The sequence below is a fragment of the Talpa occidentalis genome, unplaced genomic scaffold, assembly GCF_014898055.3.
Source record: "Talpa occidentalis isolate TD23 unplaced genomic scaffold, MPIMG_talOcc4v2.1 talOcc4.3, whole genome shotgun sequence".
Taxonomy (NCBI): domain Eukaryota; kingdom Metazoa; phylum Chordata; class Mammalia; order Eulipotyphla; family Talpidae; genus Talpa; species Talpa occidentalis.
This window is the reverse complement of record NW_023603184.1, coordinates 37,593,966-37,618,214: the sequence shown is the minus strand read 5'-3', so window position 1 is coordinate 37,618,214 and position 24,249 is coordinate 37,593,966. Positions and strand designations below refer to the sequence as shown.

The 24,249-nt window shown below is 41.7% G+C and overlaps 1 protein-coding gene and 1 non-coding gene across 8 annotated transcripts in view; one reads left to right on the top strand and one right to left on the bottom strand.

Moving 5' to 3' along the window:
• Positions 1–24,249, bottom strand: part of RNF121 (ring finger protein 121) — a 91,774-nt gene that overhangs the window by 8,033 nt on the left and 59,492 nt on the right. For all 7 annotated transcript variants that reach the window (XM_054699501.1, XM_054699504.1, XM_054699503.1 and 4 more), the window contains one exon: positions 22,964–23,084. In XM_054699501.1, the coding sequence (XP_054555476.1) occupies positions 22,964–23,084 (121 nt within the window). The remainder of the gene's footprint in view (positions 1–22,963; positions 23,085–24,249) is intronic.
• On the top strand, positions 14,080–14,186 carry LOC119256392 (U6 spliceosomal RNA). The gene has a single exon (XR_005127732.1). It is a non-coding gene; the product is annotated as a U6 spliceosomal RNA (small nuclear RNA).

Here is a 24,249-nt window from a genome sequence, read left to right as displayed (position 1 = left end):
CAGGAGAGGTCTGCTGCGCCATGTGGGTAGCTACCTGGCTGGGGATTGAACTCGTGCTGCATTGGCTGCGGTAAGCTTCATAGGCTGCGTCTTAACCCCTTGCGCCACCTGGGAGGCCCCCATCATTGTTCATTTTTGTACTATGCTTGATTTCTCCTCTCAGGTGTAATCTCCATGACTTTCCACCACCAAGTCACCCATGAAGTGTCACCATAGTCTCTTGTGCTCTTCCCTCCCCTGTTTTGAACCCTCTCCTTCCCCTGCTGAATAGCTCCGATTTATAGTTTGCCTGCTAGTTTTTTTTCCTGATCCCTTGTATAAAGGTCTCCCCATGTTTTCTCCTATAAGTGAAACCATCCAATATTTTTTTTTCCTTCTGATGTATTTCATTGAGCTTAATCCCTTTCAGCTTCAAATGGCATGAGTTTATCTTTTTTGATCTCAGAGTAATATTCCATTGTGTATATACACCACATCTTTGTGATCCAGTCATCTGTTTTGGGGCATTTAAGTGGTTTCCATATCTTAGCTATTGTAACCAGCTATTGTAAACAGTGCTGTAATGAACACAGGGGTGCAGGTTTCCTTTCAAATTAATGTTTTTGTAACCTCTGGGTAGATTTCTAGGAGTGAATTGCTGGGTCACATGGTAGCTCCACTTTTAGTAGTTTGAGGGTCCTCCACACAGCTTTCCATAGTGAATGGACCAGTTTGCATTCCCTCCAGCAATGTAGGAGAGTTTTTTTCCACATCCTCGCTAACATTTGTTGTTGCCAGTTTTTTTTTAATTTGGGCCATTCTCACTGGTGTAAGGTGGTATCTTATTATGGGTTTGATGAGCATTTTCCTGATTATAAGTGACATTGAACATTTTTTCATACACCTGTTGGCCATTTGCATTTCCTCTCTGAAGAAGTGTCCTTTTAGCTCTTCTGCCCACTTTTTTTTTTAACCAGATTGTTTGTTTTCGTTGAATCGTGTGAGCGCTTTGTAGATATTTGAAATCAGTCCCTTATCAGTTGCATGGAGTACAAATATAGTATAACACACTTTTTAAAGCCTTCTGAATTTTTTTATTACAATTCTATCTGTACCTGCCTTCTTGCCAAACTGTCTCAAGGGACTCAGCAGAGTGCTCTTACTGTCTCAGAATATCAGAGCAGTCTTCTCAATGGAGAAATCAAAGTCCAGAAAAAGGAAGAAAAAAATTGGGGCTAGAACCCATATCCTCTGACTCTTACCTTTGCTGAACGCTGCAGAAAGAGCAGCTATTACTTGTGAAGCTATTACTCAAAAGGTTTTGATCTGCTTGTCAAGAGTACAAAGGCAGTGGGAAAGGGTAAGTGGAAGTCAGAGGAGACAGGACCAGATCCGTGGGAATCCACTAACTGCACTGCTCTCAGTAGCTGGGATCTTAGAATGTTAATGCTGAGGGTGGGGAAGCCTCTGAGAAACACCTCTCCAATGTTCAATAGGCTGATGGCTCTGAAATGTGCCTGATTTAGAGCTTCTAGGCACATCAACAGAACAAAGAGTGATCTGAACCAGTTCTGTTCTGACACTGAGTGCCAGGACTATCATGCAGCACAGGAACAGAGCCACAGTACTGGCAGTACAGCAAGAGGAGGAGAAACGCTTTACCTCAAGAGAGGAGAGCTCTGAGGAAGCGCTTCCTCTTAGACATCCCAGAGTTCTGCGCTAGGACACTGGAGCAAAGGATGAAGAATCAAAAGGAACTTAGATGAAGTTATGACATTAGAAGGGAATCCAGAAAAGTGTATGTTAAGTTTCTAGATTTCTCCCCATCAGTCTAATGTGACAACAGGTAGGCAGGGCCAAGTCCCACAGAGTCTCCACAAAGTCATCAGGTAAGCCTGTCAGGTCATGAAGACCCCAGCAATCCCACCATTCCCAGAAACCACACAGGAGGAAAGTACTGGGAGGCACTGAGGCTGAGTTGGGTAAAGTACGGGAGGCTGATTTCAGTTGAACCTCATGTATCTCATCCTCAGTGAACAGGGGCCCAAGAGACCTTATGATTTCTCAGAATTAGAAGATTAGACTGACCTAATTTTATTCCATTGTCACTATCTTGCTGCCCTTGAAAAAGCCAAACTTAAACAACCCATCTAAATGCTTCCTATGGGCAGCTACTGGACTAAGTCCTTGGAACAGAATGCTAGAAAAACAGACTTGGCCTCTTTCCTCATGAAACCTACAGGGAAGAGAATACTGAACGGGATGGCTACTGTGCCAGGTTGAAGTATTAATATTTTTCAAAAATTACTGAAACAACAGGAATTCATTTAGAGACCATTTCTGTGCTACAAGAAATAAAAGCACTGCAGTTGTAGAATGAGATAGAATCAGGACAACCTGGATTGACTAGCATCAAAAATGAGGTGATATTTACCGTTTGTCAAGAATATGTCAAGGCCCTCCCAGTGGCGCAGCAGGTTGAGCGCAGCGCTGTGAAGCTGTCCACAGACTCTGCAGCGCGGGTTTGGTTCCTGGCCAGCCAGGGAGATTCCCATATGGCGTGGCAGACCTTTCCTGTCTCCCCTCAGCAGTGTATTTCAGTCAATCTATCTGTTCTGCTTGTCTCTGGTGAATTCTCTCACCCTCCCGCACCTCTGGCCTGTACCCCAGCTCTTGTATAAAAATAAATCTTTAAAAAAAAAAACAAAGAATATGTCAAGCTTGGAGATTGACGCCCCCTGTTCAACTCAAGAAATGAAACTGCCATTATCTCCCATTAGTGGAGTGTAGACATACTTTTAAGTCACATGGGAAAGTTGTGAAGTTGAAAAAATCTCCAAAATTATAATAAAATTATAAATTTATATAAAAATAAGAAACTTTCAAAGATGATGTCTAGTGTGTGCTCTCCACTCTATGGCATAATATTTCTATCTGTAGGGACTACAAGAAAGAACTTTGGAGGGAAAAGTCATTAGTTTTGAAAATGAAGCATATCTACCAATGGCAGAAAATGAAGCTAGACAAATCTGTAGTGACATTAGGCAGAAGTGGCCAAAGACACAGCAGTGTTCCACAGTCGTGGCTTATGAGTTCTGCGTCAGAAGCAAGCATGCCCGCTGCAATGTCCTAAGCCCAGCGGGTGCAATCCTCAAAACTATGGGCTCATGGAAGAAAGAAATTCATCATCATCATCTTAGAAAAGAAACAAAGAATGCTTTCAGGCAACCAATGATTGAATCACTTTTTTATATTGTCAAAATTTTAATTTGATAAACTTTTATCTTTGATCACATTTTGATTTTTCTTCTCCGGAAGTTAAGATAGTTTCACTGAAGCACAATCTTTTATATTACAGCAGTGGGACAAAGAGAGGGGGAGAAAAGCAAAATAAGTTGTTTAGGAAGAGGGACTTACACAGGAGCTAGAGATAGAGGGAAGGTGTTGGAGGAGAAATGGGAGAATAATTTAAATGTGAGGAAAGATGCCTATGATAGATCCATTATCCCATGACTAAGATCTAAGTGAAACTCGGACTCACAGAGGTGTAGCTGCCTCCTCACTGACTTCAACAGTGTCAGAGACAGCCTGCTCTCTCCTCCCTGTCACCATGTCAAGTAATGTCAGTGTTATCAGAAATGCATTATGGGATTGTTGACAGAATTAGAAGGTATAACGTTAGCTAGACTTTAGAATTTCTATTTAAAAATAAGCAGAACACAAGATTATAAAAGTTAGAACAATGTTTACATAAAAACTAATTATCATAAAGGCAAGAAAGAACAGTGCAATGACAGGAGATCCTAACTAAGCCGAGGCATCTGAGAAGGCGCATCTGAGGAAGTGACATTCTAAGCTGAGAAAGTGGAATGAAATGAAGGCAGCAGCAGAGGAAAGCGGCAGGAAGGAGCTTTCTGTACTTGAGAAACTGAGAGGAACCTAATGTGGCTAGAGAGATGTGAGGAAAGCAGTTAAGATGTCAACGGCCACACGCAGGATTTTGGAATTGAATGGGAAGTCATCTTAGACTTTCGTAAGGAGTGGCATGATCCGCCTTAAATTTAGAAAAGATCAGTCATCTGTGTGAAAAATGGATTGGTGATAAGGCCAAAGTGAATTCAGAGACAATGGCAGTTGTTTAAAAGCAATAGATAGAAGCCTGTGCTAAGGTGATGGTGCAAACTAAGCTGATGGTAGGAAAAACTGAGAAACTGGACAGACTGGTGATGGCAAATAGCTAAATAGTAAAAGTCTGGAGCTCAAAAAAAGGAGTTTTGGATTAGAGGTCTGGAAGTTATGCAAAAAGGGAAATACCTAGGTGATGAGCAGAGAAGATTCTTAGGTTTGAACTCAGAGGAACAGTAACATTTAAGAGAAATAAAATTAGCAATGGAGAGAAGTATCAGAGAGACAAAAAGATACCTGGGTAAGGTAATGTCACATAAAGCCAAGGAGGAAAAGCTTCTTAAGAAGGAAAGCATTAATGACTCCTGAGATCTGAATTAGTCCCCCAGAATTAGTGACAGAGTCACCGGAGACCTAAGTCAGAGCCATTTCAGTTGAGGCTAGATGAGAATGGGCTGAAGGGTGAGTGACAGGTGGTTCAAAGGACACAGGCACTTTCTCTTAAGTCCAGCGGCAAATGGCAAGAAATAGGTCAGTAGATAGAGGAGAAAGTGAGACAAAGAAAGGAGGTTTTTAAAAAAGAATGTTGAAAAAGTGAATGGGAAGAGCCCTTTAGAGAGAAACAGTGACAGGGGGAAGAGTCAACAGCACACAGGGTTCCTAAGCCGGCTAGAAGGTGTGTAGCCCAGAGGACAGGGCCGGTCCGTGCGGAGAAAGGACGCTCACCCGACTCGGACTGGAGGCAAGGGGAGGAAAATCTGTAAATACAGTGTCAGGAAAATGGGAATTTGTTTGATTTCTAGTTTCTCAAGTAACTAGAATGAAGGGACAGGGAGAAGGAGTGTGAGAGATTTGAGAGTGGAGAAGGTCTGAGATCACTCAAAGTGGGAGTAAGCGCTCCAAGTGAACATAGTGAAAACAAGAACACTACCACCCCGAGTCTCACACAGCTCAGGAGTGTGCAGCCAATAGGTGTTCAGTTCCTTTCCACACTGGAGAACAGCACAGAAAACTTGTGCCAGGAAAGCCTTGAGAGCTTGTCTAGTCCAATCCTCTCTCGACAAGCGAAGGGGCTGGTGCCCAAGGGAGGAGAGAGACCTGGTAGCACGAGGCCAGAGACCTGGTAGCAGAACCGAGCTGGTATTTAGGCAACTGAAGAAGATGACTTCATAAATATTATTGAAACTAAAAAAAACACCCTTGTCTCAGGGTTAAAGAAAAATGTATGCCACAGAGTGGACTGAGATGCCTTCAGACAACAGATGGCATCAAGAGACAAACTGGTGGGCCTCCCCGGTGGCGCAGCGGTTGAGCGCTGGGTTGCGAAGCTGCCCGCAGCCTCTGAGGCGCCGGTTCAATCCCCGGCTGCTCCCCGGCCACCAGAGGAGGGTCCCACATGGCGCGCAGACCTCTCCTGCCGCCCGCTGCTCCCCTCAGCAGTGTACTTCGGTCCTTCTGCCTGCTCTGCTCCCCGCTCTGGCTCTGGTGAATTCTCTCACCCTCCCGCGCTTCTGACTGTACCCAGTGCTTGTATAAATAAATAAATAAAATAAAATAAAAAAAAAAAGAGACAAACTGGTATATACTAGTGATTTATAATTTGTTGGTTCTATGTCTTGCTCTGTGTGTTGGTGTGATGAGACACAAAGACAAATCTTATAGGTGCTCTGTGCTCCAGGTGATTAGACAGAAAATGTGTAATTTTATGTTTAGCAGTACTGTAGAGCAGGCACTTAATAAACAGCAGCCATCATCATCATCATCTACTAGGGCCAGGACACTCTGCAAAGTGCTTTACATTAATCCAATTGTCCTTACAATCCTTTAAGTCCAGTAGCATTATTACAGCTAAGAAAAACAGACCAGAGAGGTAAAGTAACTCCTCAGAAAATAGGCTTATTTCACAATCCACCCTACGACCCCATTCCAACATAACTTCTGGGTGTGAATGGAAACTATACCGACTGGCTGTCACAAGCCTATGACCTCACAGTGAGCAGCTGGAAAAAACAGACATCATCCAAGGTTCCTTTGACTCAACTTACAGCTATTTTAATTCAGATTACAAATTTCTCCATGTGAGCAAAACAAAGAGCTGTTCTACACTAACAGAGTAGTACAGAATAGTGAAAAAGAATTGAGAAAGTTTATTCATAAATTACAAAAGCTCATGGCTTCATTTCTAGGATCTCTGAAATTAGTCAGTCACAGATCCCTTTCAATCAAACCACTCTCAGAGGGCGTAATGCCAGGTTATGACACAGGCCTCATTCCTCTCCTCATAGGTGGCCCAGCTCCAATGACTATGAATTCAACTATGACCCTCTAAGACCTGTGATCACAGAATGTACAAGACCATGGAAAGTGACAAGGACTGAAAATGTGGTCTATACATGTAGCGGTAATTACTCGGCCTCAAAAAGGAAGGAAATTCTGACACATACATGAATCTTGAGGGCATTATGCTAAATGAAGTCACAAGGGACAAATACTGTAAATTTCACAAACATGAGGTACCTGAGCAGTCAAATTCAGAGACTGAGAGTAGGATAGTTTCTGCTAGGGGTTGAGAGAAGGTGGGACCACGGAGATGCTATTTAATGAGTATAGAGATTCAGTTTTGCAAAATGAAGAGAATTCTATGTATGGATGGTGGATGCAGAACAATGTTAATGTACTTAATACCACTAATCTTAAAAATGGCTGAAATGATATATTTTATGTTATTTTATCCCCCAAAAAACCGACCAGGGCTACTACTGGATGTGGGCAACAGTGACATGAGTAAAGGTGTCCTTCGTCACACTTGCACGGTGTAGATGGGTAATAAATAACTACTGCTTGAACAAATGAAAGAGTTGGCCAATGAATGCAAGAAAGGAGGTATCATGGCTTTCGCAAATTATTTTCCCTAGACTACTGATCGGATTCTGGGTATAAGGCCAAGGATATTCTTGCAATTCAGGTTGCTTTGGCTCTGGGGGTGCCCCTGGTGTTCCTGAGCAAAGCCAAGCTCACTTAACTCAAATTATGGGTAGAAATAAGAAAAGCACTGGAATTCTCAGGGTTGGAAGCAAAATCTACCCTTTTATCCTATTTTGGAAGCCCTTCTCCCATATTCCTTTCTGGTCTAATCTGCCAGCCTCTGAGCTCCAGCAGAAGACCTGTCTGTCATTCAGTCTGAGCAATATATGCGGTGGGAATTAACAATAAATGAATGAATTCCTAGTGACTCACCCAGCACTATCACAAGCCATCCAAGTCTTCCTAAAATTCGCTTTCTGCCCCAAGAGAACACAGGGAAAGGACAAATGACCTGCCTGTGGTTAGGGTCAGCAGGGTCCCATTCTGTTGAACAGGAATTGGGTAGGGCTCCTAGGAAAGACAGTTACTCTCAGTGTCAAGTACTAAGGAAAAGGTCAATTTTCACATAAGATAGCAGATTCAGGAATGCTGGCTGAAGTACAAAGGAAGGGGAGGCATATCTTTGTCAGGAACACAAGTTATAGGTTGAGACATCTGGAGCACACTATTGTCTAGATGCAGACTCTAGGTGGCAGATGCTAAGGCAGCACCCACGATGCAGGCAGGCTGAGAGCTAGACGACGCAGGCTCCGGAAGCCCTGGAAAACAGACAGCTTGGTAAATGAGATCAACTTCATTCAAGGGCTCGCAGTTTAGTTTCCTGCTATCCCTCTCAAGCCTTTAATAAAGTCCAGTGTTACTGTCTGACATTATTTTGACTCTTGTGTTTTTGTGCTAAGAGGTACAAAGAGGTCTGTGGGTTTATCCTTGGAGTATATTGTTAGAGAATGAACATGGAGAATAGGGGGTAGGAGGGATAACTCGTGAGATCCCACGTAAAGAGGAGAATATAGGGTGAAAAGTTGGTATTTCAGTTACTGTATATCTTAGCAAGAAATTCTCCCAGCAGGTCTCTTGGTGAACCTGAATGAGGGAATTACCTTATTAGGGATTATCATTTGTAATCACTGGTCCACCCAATTAGTTCTTCCCAAGAGCATGGAAAGAGATCCAGTTGAGGGAGGCCAAAGCAGTAGTAATTCCATCCCTTAGAGAAGCTAACCTGTGGATCAACTCTAAACTGAGTTCCATCTAGACAGAAGAGGGATTCTGCAGATTGGTTACTAGTCACCCACCTGAGGGAATTAAGACTACGTTTAACCTGGCAGCTAACAATAACCTTGAGATGAAGTTGACAACAACTTGGGAAAATCAGTAATTGGTGCTATAAAAACAAAATGAGAAAAAAAGAAGTAGAAGATAAACAACAAGATACTGGCAAGAGTTGCTTAAAAAAGCTGGCATGGGGGCCTCCATGGTGGCGCAAGGGGTTAAGAGACAGCCTATGAAGCTGTCCGCAGCCACTGCAGGGTGAGGTCAATCCCTGGCCGGGGAGCAACACACATGGCGTAGTAGACCTCTCCTGTCTTTCCTCCTGCTCTCTCAGAGGTGTATTTCAGGGAACCTGCCTGTTCTGTTCCCTAGTCTGTTCCAATGAATCCTCTCACACCCCGTACCTCTGGCCTGTACCCCAGTTCTTGTATGCTTAAATAAATAAATCTTTTTTTAAAAAAATAAGTCAATGAAAAGCTGGCATGGCCACAGAAGCAGTCTTAGAGAACAGTTGCCAAAGTGCAGTTAGTAGATAATCTAAGGTCTAGAGCTCTCTTCTGGGGAGTGAAGTAGATAAAGGAAGATCTGATGTCTACACAAATAAGAGACAGTGAAAACAGAGCAGAAGATAGTTCAAAAAAGAATCTAACAGGCTATCTATAGAGTGACCCAATACACTGTTTTCATTGATTCACTACAGGAAAAATAGAAATAGTCTCATGATGCTGAAAAAGTCCTAGACCTAAAGTTGTACTTGATTAAAGTTACCCAAAGTAATGGTTGAGTAGTTTGTTTAACCTGAACTGCCCTAAAACTACCAGCTATGGAACAGATGAGACTGCAAGCTGATATATAAATTTTGCCCCGCCCCCTGGGGCAAAAGCACCTAAAATTCCTGAGAGTTCCCAAGGGGCTTCACATGAAATCACAACTGATGATTTCTCAAGTGGTTTCCTTTGGTATCTGCTCCTAAAAGCTGTGACTGGTATCTAGATGCGCCAAGAGCCAGCCTGCCTTATTCTCCAAGCATTTCTCTCCAAACTGCCATGCCCTGGTGTGCCAAGAACTTCTGAATACCTTTCAGTCCTTCATCAGTCAGAGCCATACATATTTCTACACAAAATTGGAGAAATGTCCATTAAACCTGGAAACAGTCTTTCTTTCTTGGAGTGCAGTCTAAAGGGATAATACTGAGATGGGACTCACTTCTGCACTGTTTACATAATTACAAAGAGAATCTATTATTATTATTTTTTTATAGAGGCATGTTTTATTTATTTGTTTGTTTGTTTATTTTTGTTTATACAAGCACTGGGTACAGTCAGAAGCGCGGGAGGGTGAGAGAATTCACCAGAGTCAGAGCGAGGAACAGAGCAGGCAGAAGGACCAAAGTACACTGCTGAGGGGAGCAGCGGGCGGCAGGAGAGGTCTGCGCGCCATGTGGGACCCTCTTCCGGTGGCAGGGGAGCAGCCGGGGATCGAACCGGCGCCGCAGAGGCTGCGGGCAGCTTCGCAACCCAGCACTCAACCGCTACGCCACCGGGGAGGCCCAAGAGAATCTATTTTTATAACAGCAAAATAATGAAGTCATATTTTGAAGAAAAAAAAACAAGAGAGACATGTAATTGGGTTTCTTAAATAGGTTGTTATTTTACCCACATTTTAAGTTTGAAGACTCTCTCCACAGTCTCTACCTAGTCTTCTTAAAACATTTCCAGGCTCAATGAAAGTCTATCATCCAAGGAGTCGCTTGAGCTAGAAATATCAGCTTTGAAAACCTACCTTCCATCAGTCTCTGGAACCAATTTACATCAAATCATGTCAAATTTACCTCTAAAATACTTAGCAAATATTCCACTTCTCTCCCTTTCCACTATTTCTGCTCCAATCCAAACTACACTTATCTTTTTTTTTTCCCTAGAGGCATGTTTATTTATTTATTTGTTTGTTTGTTTGTTTTGTTTATACATGCACTGGGTACAGTCAAAAGCACGGGAGGGTGAGAGAATTCACCAGAGCCAGAGTGGGGAGCAGAGCAGGCAGAAGGACTGAAGTACACTACTGAGGGGAGCAGCGGGCAGCAGGAGAGGTCTGCGCGCCATGTGGGACACTCCTCCGCTGGCCAGGGAGCAGCCGGGGATGGAACCGGCGCCGCAGAGGCCGTGGGCAGCTTCGCAACCCAGCGCTCAACCGCTGCGCCACCGGGGAGGCCCCAAACTACACTTATCTTAACCAAACTACAGCAATTGTCTCTTAAATAGTCTTAATCATCTAATCTTTGGGCCCTTCTCCAATGTGTTCTCTACCCATCAGCCAAAATGATCTTTTCAAAGTGTAAATCTGATGATATCTTTTCTACCTTAGCCTCCAAATATTTATGGTATAAAAATCACAATATTTCATTTAGTCTAAAAGGCTTTTTCTAGCCTAGCCTCTAACTAAATTTCCAGACACTTCCACCATATTTCAGCCTTAATCACACTGTCTTGGTTTCTCAAAAGGTCCACCCATTTTCACTTACACATGCAGTTTTCTCTGCCTAGCGTACACTTTTCACTTCCCACTTTATCCAGTCGACTCTTACTCATTGTAAAAGTCATTTCAACAGTCATTTCTCCAGAATAGCCATCTTTGAAACCCATGACTAGGTCAAATGCTATTACTTTATTTGTTCAACACATGTAAAATTCTTCCTTTATAATATTTATTAAAGTTCCAATGTGTTCATTACTTTAATATCCATCTCTACCACTACAGAACAAATTCCACTGAGCAAAGACCATTTTTTTTGGGTACACCTTTGAAATTCAAGCATATACACAGCACCCAAGCACATAGGAGACATTAAACAAACATTTGCCGAGTGAATATTAAGTTCCTTCTTGGTAGATGGGTTAATTTCTATAATGGATCTAAAGTTAAAAATCCCACGGTAGGGCCTCCCCAGTGGCGCAGCGGTTGAGCGCTGGGATGTGAAGCTGCCCGTAGCCTCCGCAGCACCAGCTCGATCCCCAGCTGCTCCCCAGCCACCGAAGGAGGGTCCCACATGGCACGCAGACTTCCCCTGCTGCACCCACTGCTCCCCTCAGCAGTGTATTTCGTCAGTCTGCCTGCTCTGCTCCCCGCTCTGGCTCTGGTGAATTCTCTCACCCTCCCGCGCTTCTGACTGTACCCAGTGTTTGTATAAATAAATAAATTAATTAAATAAATCTTAAAAAAAAAAAATAGAAAAAATAAATAAAAATCCCAGGGTAACTGGATTAACAAGGAGATCAAAGAAGAAATAAAAAAAATACCTAGAGACAAACGACAATGCGGACACAACTTTCCAGAATGTATGGGACACAGCAAAAGCAGTAATAAGAGGAAAGTATATAGCAATACAGGCTCATATCAAGAAACAAGAAAGAATTCAAAGAAACAACCTAATCTCCCATCTTAAAGACCTAGAAAAAGAACATAAAAAAACCCAAAAGCAAGCGTAAGAAGGGAAATAAAAATCAAAGCAGAAATAAATGAAATAGAAATTAAAAAAGCAATCTAAAATATCAACAAAAGTTGGTTCTTTGAAAAAAATAAACAAAATAGACAATCCTCTAGCCAGACTCACAAAGAATAACTGGGAAAAAAACACAAATTAACAGCCCCATAAATGAAAGAGGAGAAATTACAACACAGCAGAAATCAAAAGAATAATCAGAGATTATGAAGTTACACACAAACAAGTTCAACAATCTAGAAGAGACGGACAAATTCCTAGAACTACACAATCATCCAAAACTAGATAAAGAAATAGAACCCCTAAACAGACCCATTACAAGAGGTAAAATTGAAACCATAATCAAAACCCTCCCCCAAAACGAAAGCCTAGGATCAGATGGTTTCACAAATTCTACCAAATGTTTAGAAATGAACTACTTCCTATCTTTTTATAAAATTTTTTTTAATAGAGGCATATTTTATTTATTTATTTGTTTGTTTGTTTATACATGCACTGGGTACAGTCAGAAGCAGGGGAGGGTGAGAGAATTCACCAGAGCCAGAGCGGGGAGCAAAGCAGGCAGAAGGACCGAAGTACACTGCTGAGGGGAGCAGCGGGCGGCAGGAGAGGTCTGCGCGCCATGTGGGACCCTCCTCCGGGGGCCGGGGAGCAGCCGGGGATCGAACCGGCACTGCAGAGGCCGCAGGCAGCTTCGCAGCTCAGCGTTCAACCGCTGCGCCACCGGGGAGGCCCGAACTAGTTCCTATCTTACACAAACTTTTTCAAAAAATTGAGAAGGAAGGACTACTATCAAATATATTTTATGATGCCAATATTACACTAATACCAAAACCAAACAAGGACAACACAAAATAAGAAAACTACAGGCTACTCTAATGAACACTGATGCAAAAATCCTCAACAAAATCTTAGCCAACAGAATCCAACAATGCATCAAAAAGATAATACACCATGACCAAGTGGGATTTATGCCAGGGACACAAGGATGGTTCAATGTCCAAAAATAAATTAATATAACCCAACACATCAACAAAAAGAAAAATAAAAACCATATGATTATATCAATAGATGCCGAGAAAGCATTCAACGAAGTTCAACATCTATTTATGATGAAGGCCCTTGAAATCCTTGGGCTAGAGGAAAATACCTTAACATAATAAAAGCCATATATTACAAACCCACAGCTAATATGATCCTCAATGGCAAAAGCTGAAAGCCTTTCCCTTAAGATCTGGAACAAGGCAAGGATGTCCACTCTCACTGCTGCTTTTCAATATAATACTGCAAGTCCTAGCCAGAGCAGTAAGACAAGAGAAAGACATACAAGGAATCCAAACAGGGAAAGAAGTAAAACTATCACTATTTGCAGACAATATAATAATATACATAGAGAATCCTAAAAATTCCACAGAAAAACTAACTAAAATTATAAGACCAATTTAGTAAAGCAGCAGGATACAAAATCAACACAAAAATTAGTAGTCTTCCTATATGCAGAAAACAATCAATCTGAAGAAGAAGAAATGAAGAAAACCATCCCTTTTATAATTGAAACCAAAAATATCAAATACTTGGGAATAAACCTAACAATAGAGGTAAAGGACCATACAAAGAAAACTACAGGATACTGTTAAAAGAAATAGAAGAAGATAAAAAGATATGGAAAGACATCCCTTGCTCATGGATTGGAAGAATTAACATTATCAAAATGGCCATCCTACCAAAAGCAATTTACAGATTCAATGGTATTCCAATAAAAATTTCAATGACATTCTTCAAAGAAATAGAACAAATATTGATGAAATTCATACAGAATCACAAAAACACTCAAATAGCCAAAGCTTTCTTGACTAAAAAGGAGAATGGAGGTATCACACTGCCTGATTTCAAGCTATACTACAAAGCCATAATAATTAAAACAGTATGGTACTGGAACAAAAACAGATACACAGACCAGTGGAATGTAATAGCAAACCCAGAAATAAACCCACATACGGCCTCCCTGGTGGCGCAGGCGGCTGAGCACCGCACTATGAAGCTGTCCACAGCCTCTGCAGCGCCAGTTTGATCCCGGCTGGCGAGCGAGGGTCCCACAGGTTGCAGCAGACCTCTCCTGGCTCGCCTGCTGCTCCCCTCAGCAGTGTATTTCGTCAGTCTGCCTGTTCTGTTCCCCACTCTGTCTCTGGTGAATCCTCTCACCCTCCCGCACATCTGGCCTTTACCTGGTTCTTGTATAAATAAATAAATCTTTAAAAAAAAAAAGTGATCATTTTAAAAAAAAAGAAAGAAACCCACATATTTATGGACAACTAATCTTTGACAAAGGAGCAAAGAATGTGCTCACTTTGGCAGCACATATACTAAAATTGGAACGATACAGAAAAGATTAGCATGGCCCCTGCGCAAGGATGACACGCAACTTCGTTTGGTCTCACTCATAGCAGGAATCCAGAAAACTTAAATAAGGGACCAGGAAAAAGAATAACTATAGAAAGTAAAAATCAAAATCAACAAACAACTATGAACCAGAGACACTCTATTGGGGGTGGGGGAGGGATTGGGGTCAAAATAAGGGGGTCGCAATTGTATGGGGAATATAAAAATAAAAAAAAATTTATATTAAAAAAATAAAAATGAAAACCGGGCGTGCAGGGGAGCGCGTCCCCGGCACCGGCATTTTGCAGCAGGGACCTTTCTTGCTGGAGACTGTGTGAACCCAGCAGAAGGCTCACCGAGGAGACAGAGGTAAGCTGGGAGGCTTGCCCACGCTGGGCACCTTCTAGACTGCAGTTCCAGCCCAGAGGAGAGCAGCACCCACCGCTGGGGCAGACCGGGCGTGCAGGGGAGCGCGTCCCCGACACCGGCATTTTGCAGCAGGGACCTTTCTGGCTGGAGACTGTGTGAACCCAGCAGAAGGCTCACCGAGGAGACAGAGGTAAGCTGGGAGGCTTGCCCACGCTGGGCGCCTTCTAGCCTGCAGTTCCAGCCCAGAGGGGAGCAGCACCCACCGCTGGGGCAGACCGGGCGTGCAGGGGAGCGCGTCCCCGGCACCGGCATTTTGCAGCAGGGACCTTTCTGGCTGGAGACTGTGTGAACCCAGCAGAAGGCTCACCGAGGAGACAGAGGTAAGCTGGGAGGCTTGCCCACGCTGGGCGCCTTCTAGCCTGCAGTTCCAGCCCAGAGGGGAGCAGCACCCACCACTGGGGCAGAGCGGGCGTGCAGGGGAGCGTGTTCCCGCATCGCCATTTTGCAGCAGGGACCTTCCTTGCTGGAGACTGTGTGAACCCAGCAGAAGGCTCACCGAGGAGACAGAGGTAAGCTGGGAGGCTTGCCCATGCTGGGCGCCTTCTAGCCTGCAGTTCCAGCCCAGAGAGGAGCAGCACCCACTGCTGGGGCAGACCGGGCGTGCAGGGAAGTGCGTTCACGCATCGCCATTTTGCAGCAGAGACCTTTCTTGCTGGAGACTGTGTGAACCCAGCAGAAGGCTCACCGAGGAAACAGAGGTAAGCTGGGAGGCTTGCCCACGCCGGGCACCTTCTAGACTGCAGTTCCAGCCCAGAGGAGAGCAGCACCCACCGCTGGGGCAGACCGGGCGTGCAGGGGAGCGCGTCCCCTGCACCGGCATTTTGCAGCAGGGACCTTTCTTGCTGGAGACTGTGTGAACCCAGCAGAAGGCTCACCGAGGAGACAGAGCAGGGACCTTTCTTTGCTGGAGACTTGTGAACCCAGCAGAAGTTCCCCAGAGGAGCCAGTGGTGAGCTGGGAAGGTAGCCCAAGATGCGGGCCAGTACCAGCAACACAGTGTCACAAGGAATACGGCAAATTAGAAAACAGGCAGTAGGGAGTAGAAAAACCACATGCAACCCAGCAACTCCTCAGCAAAAAAGCACACCGCAAAAAGAAAACCATCTACCAGATTGCAACGACAGTAACTTGGAAGAACTTCTGAGCCTTCCAGATAGAGAATTTAAAATTGCTGTGATTAAAAAACTGACAGAAGTCATAAAGGAAAACAATGATAAGGGAAAAATAATTAATGACCAGAAGAATGAAATTGAGTCCCTAAAGAGGGAAGTAAAAGAAATGCAGGAGATCAAAGAATTAATGGAGACGCTAAAGAACTCTGGGAAAAGCAATGAAAGCAGAATAGATGAAATGGAAGAACGAATAAGTACTCTTGAAGACACAGAAATAAAAAGAACTAAAACAGAAAAGGAAGGAGAAGTACGAAGGAAAAAGACCGAAGAAAGACTTCGGGAACTATCTGACTCCATGAGGAAAGGAAATATAAGAGTTATAGGAATCCCAGAAGGAGAGGAGAGAGATGTAGGAACAGAGAAAATATTCATGGATATAATTGAAGAGAACTTCCCAAATGCGAAGAAGGATCTGAAAATTGATATACAAGAAGCAAGAAGAACACCAAACTTCCATGACGAAAGGAAAAATACAGCAAGACACATAATAGTAAAGCTCCCAAGAATCCAAGACAAGGAAAAAATAATGAAACTAACAAGAGGGAAGAAACAGATAACATTCAAAGGGAAACCAATCAGACTGACATCAGACTTCTCTGAAGAAACACTACGGGCAAGGAGAGAGTGGAGGGACATAGTCAACAGACTCCAAGAAAACAGATGCCAACCAAGAATACTCTATCCCGCAAAGCTCTCCTTCCTCTTTGAAGAAAGAATATGGACCTTCCCAGACAAACAGAAACTCCGGAATTTTATTACGACTAAACCCCCACTCCAAAAAATACTACAAGGAGTCCTAAAGCCAAAACCTCAGAGGGACGAATAACAACAAAAGAAGGCCAAAGAAAGTTATTAAAAGAATAAATAAATAAAATCAAAGGAAAAAAAAACACAATGGCAAATACAGATGCTAACATATCAATACTAACTCTAAATGTAAATGGACTAAACTCTCCAATAAAAAGACACAGAGTTACAGGCTGGATCAAGAAACAAAACCCAACCTTTTGCTGTCTCCAGGAAACACATTTAGCTGCAAAAGATAAAAATAGACTCAAAGTTAAAGGATGGAAAACAATTCTACAAGCAAATGGACCAAAAAAGAAGGCAGGAACAGCTATACTCATATCAGATAAAACAGATTTCAAACTTAAAAAGATAAAAAGAGACTCCAGTAGTCATTACATTATGATCAAGGAGACAATACTTCAAGAAGAAATAACACTCATTAACATATATTCACCAAACGAAGGAGCACCAAAATATATCAGACAACTATTGGCATCTCTGAAAACAGACATCAGAGAAAACACATACGTAGTGGGACACTTCAACACACCACTATCAACAATGGATAGATCAACAAGACAAAAAATAAGTAAAGACACTAAAGCTCTAAATAAGGATCTAGAGTGCTTGGGCTTAACAGACATATATAGAACACTAAACCCAAAAAAATCTGAGTATACATTTTTCTCAAGCGCACACGGATCATTCTCTAGGATCGATCATATACTGGGGCACAAGACAAACATCAACAGATACACCAAGATTGAAATCATACCAACCATCTTTTCTGACCATGAAGGCATCAAACTAGAAATAAACCATAAAAAGAAGGCAAGGTACTCTCCTACCTCGTGGAGATTGAAACCCACACTACTGGAAGTCCACTGGACTAACGAGGAGATAAAAGAAGAAATTAAAAAATTCTGGGCCTCCCCGGTGGCGCAGCGGTTGAGCGCTGGGTTGCGAAGCTGCCCGCAGCCTCTGCAGCACCGGTTCGATCCCCGGCTGCTCCCCGGCCACCGGAGGAGGGTCCCACATGGCGCGCAGACCTCTCCTGCCGCCCGCTGCTCCCCTCAGCAGTGTGCTTCGGTCCTTCTGCCTGTTCTGCTCCCCGTTCTGGCTCTGGTGAATTCTCTCACCCTCCCGCGCTTCTGACTGTACCCGGTGCTTCAATAAATAAATAAATATTAAATAAAATAAAATAAAATTATAAAAAAAAAAAAATTAAAAAATTCTTTGAATTGAATGACAAGGAGGACACCAATTTCCTAAATGTATGGGATGCAGCAAAAGCAGTAATAAGAGGAAAATATATAGCAATAGATGCTCACATCAAGAAACAAGAAAGAACTCAAAGAAACAACCTAATCTCGAAGCTCAAAGATCTAGAAAAAGAACAACAAAAAAAACCCCAAAACCAGTAGAAGAAAAGAAATAATAAAAACCAAAGCAGAAATAAATGAAATCGAAACTAAAAAAAACAATCCAAAAGATCAATGAAACCAAGAGCTGGTTCTTTGAAAAAATAAATAAAATAGATAAACCCCTAGCCAGGCTCACAAGGGCAAAAAGGGAGAAAGCACAAATAAATAGGATAATAAATGAAAGAGGAGAAATCACAACGGACACAGCAGAAATCAAAAGAATAATTAATAACTACTATGAACAGTTATATGGAAACAAGTTCAACAATCTAGAGGAGATGGACAAATTCCTACAACTCTACAATCACCCAAAGCTAGATAAAGAAGAAATAGAACACCTAAACAGACCAATTACAATTAGTGAAATTGAAATGGTAATCAAAAACCTCCCCAAAAACAAAAGCCCAGGACCTGATGGATTTACAAATGAATTCTACCAAACATTCAGAGATGAATTGGTGCCTATCCTTCACAAACTCTTCCAAAAAATTGAGAAGGAAGGTATAATACCTAACACGTTCTATGAAGCCAACATTACACTAATACCAAAACCGAACAAGGACAACACAAAAAAAGAAAACTATAGGCCAATCTCCCTAATGAACACTGATGCAAAAATCCTCAATAAAATTTTAGCTATCAGAATCCAACAGTGTATCCATAAGGTAATTCACCACGATCAAGTAGGATTCATTCCAGGGACACAAGGATGGTTTAACATCCGAAAATCAATCAACGTTATCCAACACATCAACAAAAATAAATATAAAAACCATATGATAATATCAATAGATGCTGAGAAAGCTTTTGACAAAGTGCAACACCCATTCATGATAAAAGCCCTTGAAATTCTTGGGATACAAGGAATGTACCTCAACATCATAAAGGCCATATATGACAAGCCAACAGCCAGTATCATTCTCAATGGTGAAAAGCTGAAAGCAATTCCATTAAGATCTGGAACAAGACAAGGATGTCCACTTTCACCACTGCTTTTCAATATAATACTGGAAGTCATAGCCAGAGCAATAAGACAAGAGAAAGACATCCAAGGAATCCAAATAGGAAAAGAAGAAGTCAAACTATCACTCTTTGCAGATGATATGATAATATACATAGAGAACCCCAAAAACTCCACAGAAAAACTAATTCAACTCATCAATCAGTTCAGTAAAGTGGCAGGATACAAAATCAACACGCAAAAGTCAGTAGCCTTCCTATATACAAACAATAAATCTGAAGAAGAAAAAATCAAAAAAACCATCCCTTTTATTATTGAAACAAAAAAAATCAAATATTTGGGAATAAATCTAACAAAAGAGGTAAAGGACCTATACAAAGAAAACTATAAAACACTGTTAAAAGAAATAGAAGAAGACACAAAGAAATGGAAAAACATCCCCTGCCCATGGATTGGGAGAATAAACATTATTAAAATGGCCATCCTACCAAAAGCAATCTACAGATTCAATGCTATTCCAATCAAAATTTCAATGTCATTCTTCAAAGAAATAGAACAATTATTGATGAAATTCATATGGAATCACAAAAAACCCCGAATAGCCAAAGCTCTCCTTAAAAAAAAAGAAGGGAATGGAGGCATCACACTCCCAGACTTCAAACTTTACTACAAAGCCATAATCATCAAAACTGCATGGTATTGGAACAAGAACAGACATACAGACCAATGGAATCGAATAGAAAATCCAGAAATAAACCCACAGGTTTATGGTCAACTAATATTTGACAAAGGAGCAAAGACTATGCATTGGAGCAAAGAAAGTTTGTTCAATAAATGGTGCTGGGAAAACTGGGTCGCTACATGCAAAAGAATGAAGCTTGACCACCACCTCACACCATATACAAAAATCAACTCAAAATGGATTAAAGAACTAGACATAAGACCTGAAACCATAAAATACATAGAAGGAAATATAGGCGAAACACTACGTGATTTGCATATCAAAGACATCTTTACAGACACTTCACCCAAAGCAGTGATAGTGAAGGCAAAGATCAACAGCTGGGACTACATCAAATTAAAGAGCTTCTGCACAGCAAAAGAGACAATAACAAAAACAAAGAGAAACCCCACCAACTGGGAGAACATTTTTGCACACAACACTAATGATAAAGGACTGATCACAAAAATCTGCAAAGAGCTGATGAGACTCAACAACAACAAAGAAAATAATCCAGTCAAGAAATGGACAGAGGAGCTAAAAAGAAACTTCTCTGAAGAGGAAATGCGAATGGCCAACAGGCATATGAAAAAATGTTCAACATCACTTGCAATCAGGGAAATGCAAATCAAAACTACCATGAGATACCATCTTACACCAGTGAGAATGGCACATATTAAAAAAACTAGCAACAACAAATGTTGGCGAGGGTGTGGAGAAAAAGGAACTCTTCTGCACTGTTGGTGGGAGTGCAAACTGGTCCAACCACTATGGAGAGCTGTGTGGAGATTTCTGGACCTACTAAACATAGAGCTTCCACAGGATCCAGCAATTCCACTCCTAGGTATTTACCCAAAGAACACAGAAACATCAATTCCAAAGAACACCTGCACCCCTATGTTTATAGCAGCACTATTTACAATAGCTAAGCTTTGGAAACAGCCCAAATGCCCAAAAATAGATGACTGGATCAAGAAGATGTGGTACATATATACCATGGAATATTACTCAGCATTCAAAAAAGATAAACACATGCAATTTGCAGCAACATGGATGGCGCTGGAAGGGATCATGCTCAGCGAAATAAGCCAAAAAGAAAAAGAAAAATACCGGATGGTCTCACTCATAGCAGGAATCTAGAATACTTAAATAAGGGACCAGGAAAATGAATAACTATAAGAAAGTGAAAATCAAAATCAACAAAAACTATGAACCAGAGACACTTTTTGGGGGGTGGGGGCGGAGGGGAGGGATTGGGGTCAGAATGGGGGGATTGCAATTGTATGGGGAATATAAAAATAAAATTTATTAATTAAAAAAAAATAAAAATAAAATAAAAATGAACGATGTAAAAAAATAGAAAAAAAATAAAAAAATAGGAAAAAAATAGGGAAAAAAAAAAAAAAAAAAAAAAAGAAAAAAAAAAGGAGCAAAGAATATGCAATGGAAGGGCCTCCCAGGTGGCGCAGCGGTTGAGCACTGGGTTGCGAAGCTGCCCGTAGCCTCTGCGGCGCCGGTTCGATCCCCGGCTGCTCCCCGGCCACCGGAGGAGGGTCCCACATGGCGCGCAGACCTCTCCTGCAGACCTCTCCTGCCGCCCACTGCTCCCCTCAGCAGTGTACTTCGGTCCTTCTGCCTGCTCTGCTCCCCGCTCTGGCTCTGGTGAATTCTCTCGCCCTCCCGGCTTCTGACTGTACCCAGTGCATGTATAAACCAAACAAACAAACAAACAAACAAATAGATAAATAAGACATGCCTCTAGAAAATTAAAAAAAAAAAAAAAGAATATGCAATGGAACAAGGACCGTTTGTTCAATAAATGGTGCTGGGAAAATTGGACTGCTGTTTGCAAAAGAATGAAGCTAGACCACTTCCTCATACCATGCACAAAAAACAACTCAAAATCGATAGAAGACCTGAAACCATAAAATATGTAGAAGAAAATATAGGCAAAACACTACAGAATATACATCTCTCAGTAACATCTTTAAAGCCACATTACCAAAGCAAAGAAAGTAAAGGAAAAGATAAACAACTGGGATTACATCAAACTGAAAAACCTCCATACACCAAAAGAGACACTCGCCAAAACAAAAAGATACCCTATTGATTGGGAGAAAAATTTTGCATATAAAACAACTGATAAGGGACTGATCACAAAAATCTACAAAGAGCTCACAACTGAACAAAAACAAAGTAAACAATCCAGTCAAAAAATAGGCAGAATCATGGGGCCTCCCTGGTGGCGCAAGGGATTAAGACTCAGCATTATGAAGCTAGTTGCAGCCACTGCAGCATGAGTTCGATCCCCGGGCAGGGAGGTGACCTACATGGCGCAGCAGACCTCTCCTGTCTCGGCCTGCTGCTCCCCTCAGCAGTGTATATCAATCAATCCAACTGTCCTGCTCCCCACTCTGTCTCTGATGAATCCTCTCACCTCCCCCCTGCACCTCTGGCCTGTACCCCACTTCTTGTATGCATAAATAAATAAATCTTAAAAACAAAAGGCAACAAAAAAAACCCACTAAAAATGGAGCTACCACATGGCCCAGCAATTCCACTCCTAGAAATCTACCCTAAGGACACAAAAACATTAATTCAAAAGGATACCTGCACCTCTATGTTTACTGGAGCACTATTTATAATAGATAGGACATGGAAATAACTCAAATGTCCAAAAACAGATGACCATACACAATGGAATACTATTCAGCAATCAAAAAAGACAAACCCATGCCATTCACAGCAACATGGACAGAGCTAGAAGGGATCATGCTCAGTGAAATAACCCAGAAGGAAAAAGAAAAATATCAAATGGTTTCACTTATGCAAAGAATATAGAGAAACCAAATAAGGACCAGGGGGAAAAAATAACAACAACAATAATAAAAAACAAAACAAAGCTAGCAGACAACAATAAATAAGAGACATTCTGCAAGGGACGGGGAGGAAAAGGTATCAAAACAAGCAAGATAAAAGCACAAGGAACTATAGTGAAGGTTCACAGGGAAACTGGTTGTAGGAATTTTACAGGGAATACACAATGATGTAAAAGATATAAATTTTAAAAAATTCTAAATTTTATAAGTTAAAAAAATAAAATATCATTTCTTTGCGTGTACGAAGTGAACATTATAATTTGCATTGCTATGTTTTTGCTAACTATTAAAAATTTTTTGGTGCATTAAAAAAAAAAAAAAATCCCAGGGTACATCTGAGATTTGACTTTGCAAATTTTAAGGACGGAATCTTCCTACATACCACCCAGCTGTATGGCTTATCTCTTCAAGAGTGGTGCTATCCTCCACTCTCTAGAGGAGGCAGTATTAAGAGCCTGGGTGAACTTACCCCTATGGTAGATGCCATGTAGTCTGCACACATTTCTGCAAAGTCCCGTTCAAGAACGCCATAGTAGAGGCCATAAAAGAGGAGAGAAATACCAAAGTCCATGGCATCTTCTGGCTTGATCCTGTAAGGAAAGCAGCATGGCATGTAAGACCTGCCCTGAGACACAATGCTTTGAATTACTACTCAGGGACACAGGAAACAGTGCCTAAAGTTGGAAGGCTCAAGTACTGGAGTAAGTGTTGACAGACTAAAACCAAACTAGCCTGCTACCTGTTTAATGTGGCCTGCAGGCACCACTTGAATAGGCTAGCACTGTGAGTGATAAAACCCAAACCAGGATATCCTCTTCTGCCCATCTTCCCCACTGTTTCCAGTCCCTGCTTCCTTTGACTGGTCAACATGCCTTGTACTTTGCCTGGGCACACACAGTTGGCATCTAGGTACTGAAGATTCCACTGTTGGCAACTGCTGGACATCAAGCAATGAAATTTCAATTTGAAAGTTGGCAGCTCAGTGAGTTATCTTTCCTCCAGCCAAAGCTGAGCCCTCTGAAAGGAGGCAAGGGCCCTCACACCTGGATCTTGGTGTCACTGGAGTAGTATAAAAATGATCCCAGTGGTCACAACCCTCCTTTTTCAGATCCCTCCTCCTGAGAAAGTCTCATTGATGGCAAGTGGGCACAAAGATTGCCTACCACCTGAGGCAGCAGTCCACCCAGGCAAACAAAGTAGTGTAAGAGAGAAGCCTTCTCTTTTGTTATACAGTATCTACATAATATCCTAGAGTTTGGATTTTGTCCCAGAGAGTTTAAATAGTTACTATTTAGCTCTTTATAGAAAAAAAATTTGTGAACCACAGCTTTAGGGAAAAAAAAAAGAGATGGTAAATATTTATACACCAGTTACCATAAAATTTTAAGTTGTACCTATATATAGTCTGTCTTCAAAGGTGCAAGTCTGCTTACTAAAAAGGATAAAGATCCTGCCTGTACTACTAGGTGGTTTGCTTTAATAATTCCAAAGACCAATAATATTGCAACTATACATATGCTTACTATATGCTATAGATGCTTATTGTAGAAAATTACCTTTGTTAAAATAGTACCACAAACTGTTTTTGTTCACTTAAAGTTGTAGGTTACATTTATCTTAAAAAGTTGAATTTACTCATCAACCTTAAAATATTTAACTTACTGACTAGAGACCATGATCTTAGACCATGATCTTATCCCAAGTAACTTGATCAACAGAATAAAAATGGTCAAGAATCTTAACTGTTTTCCTCCT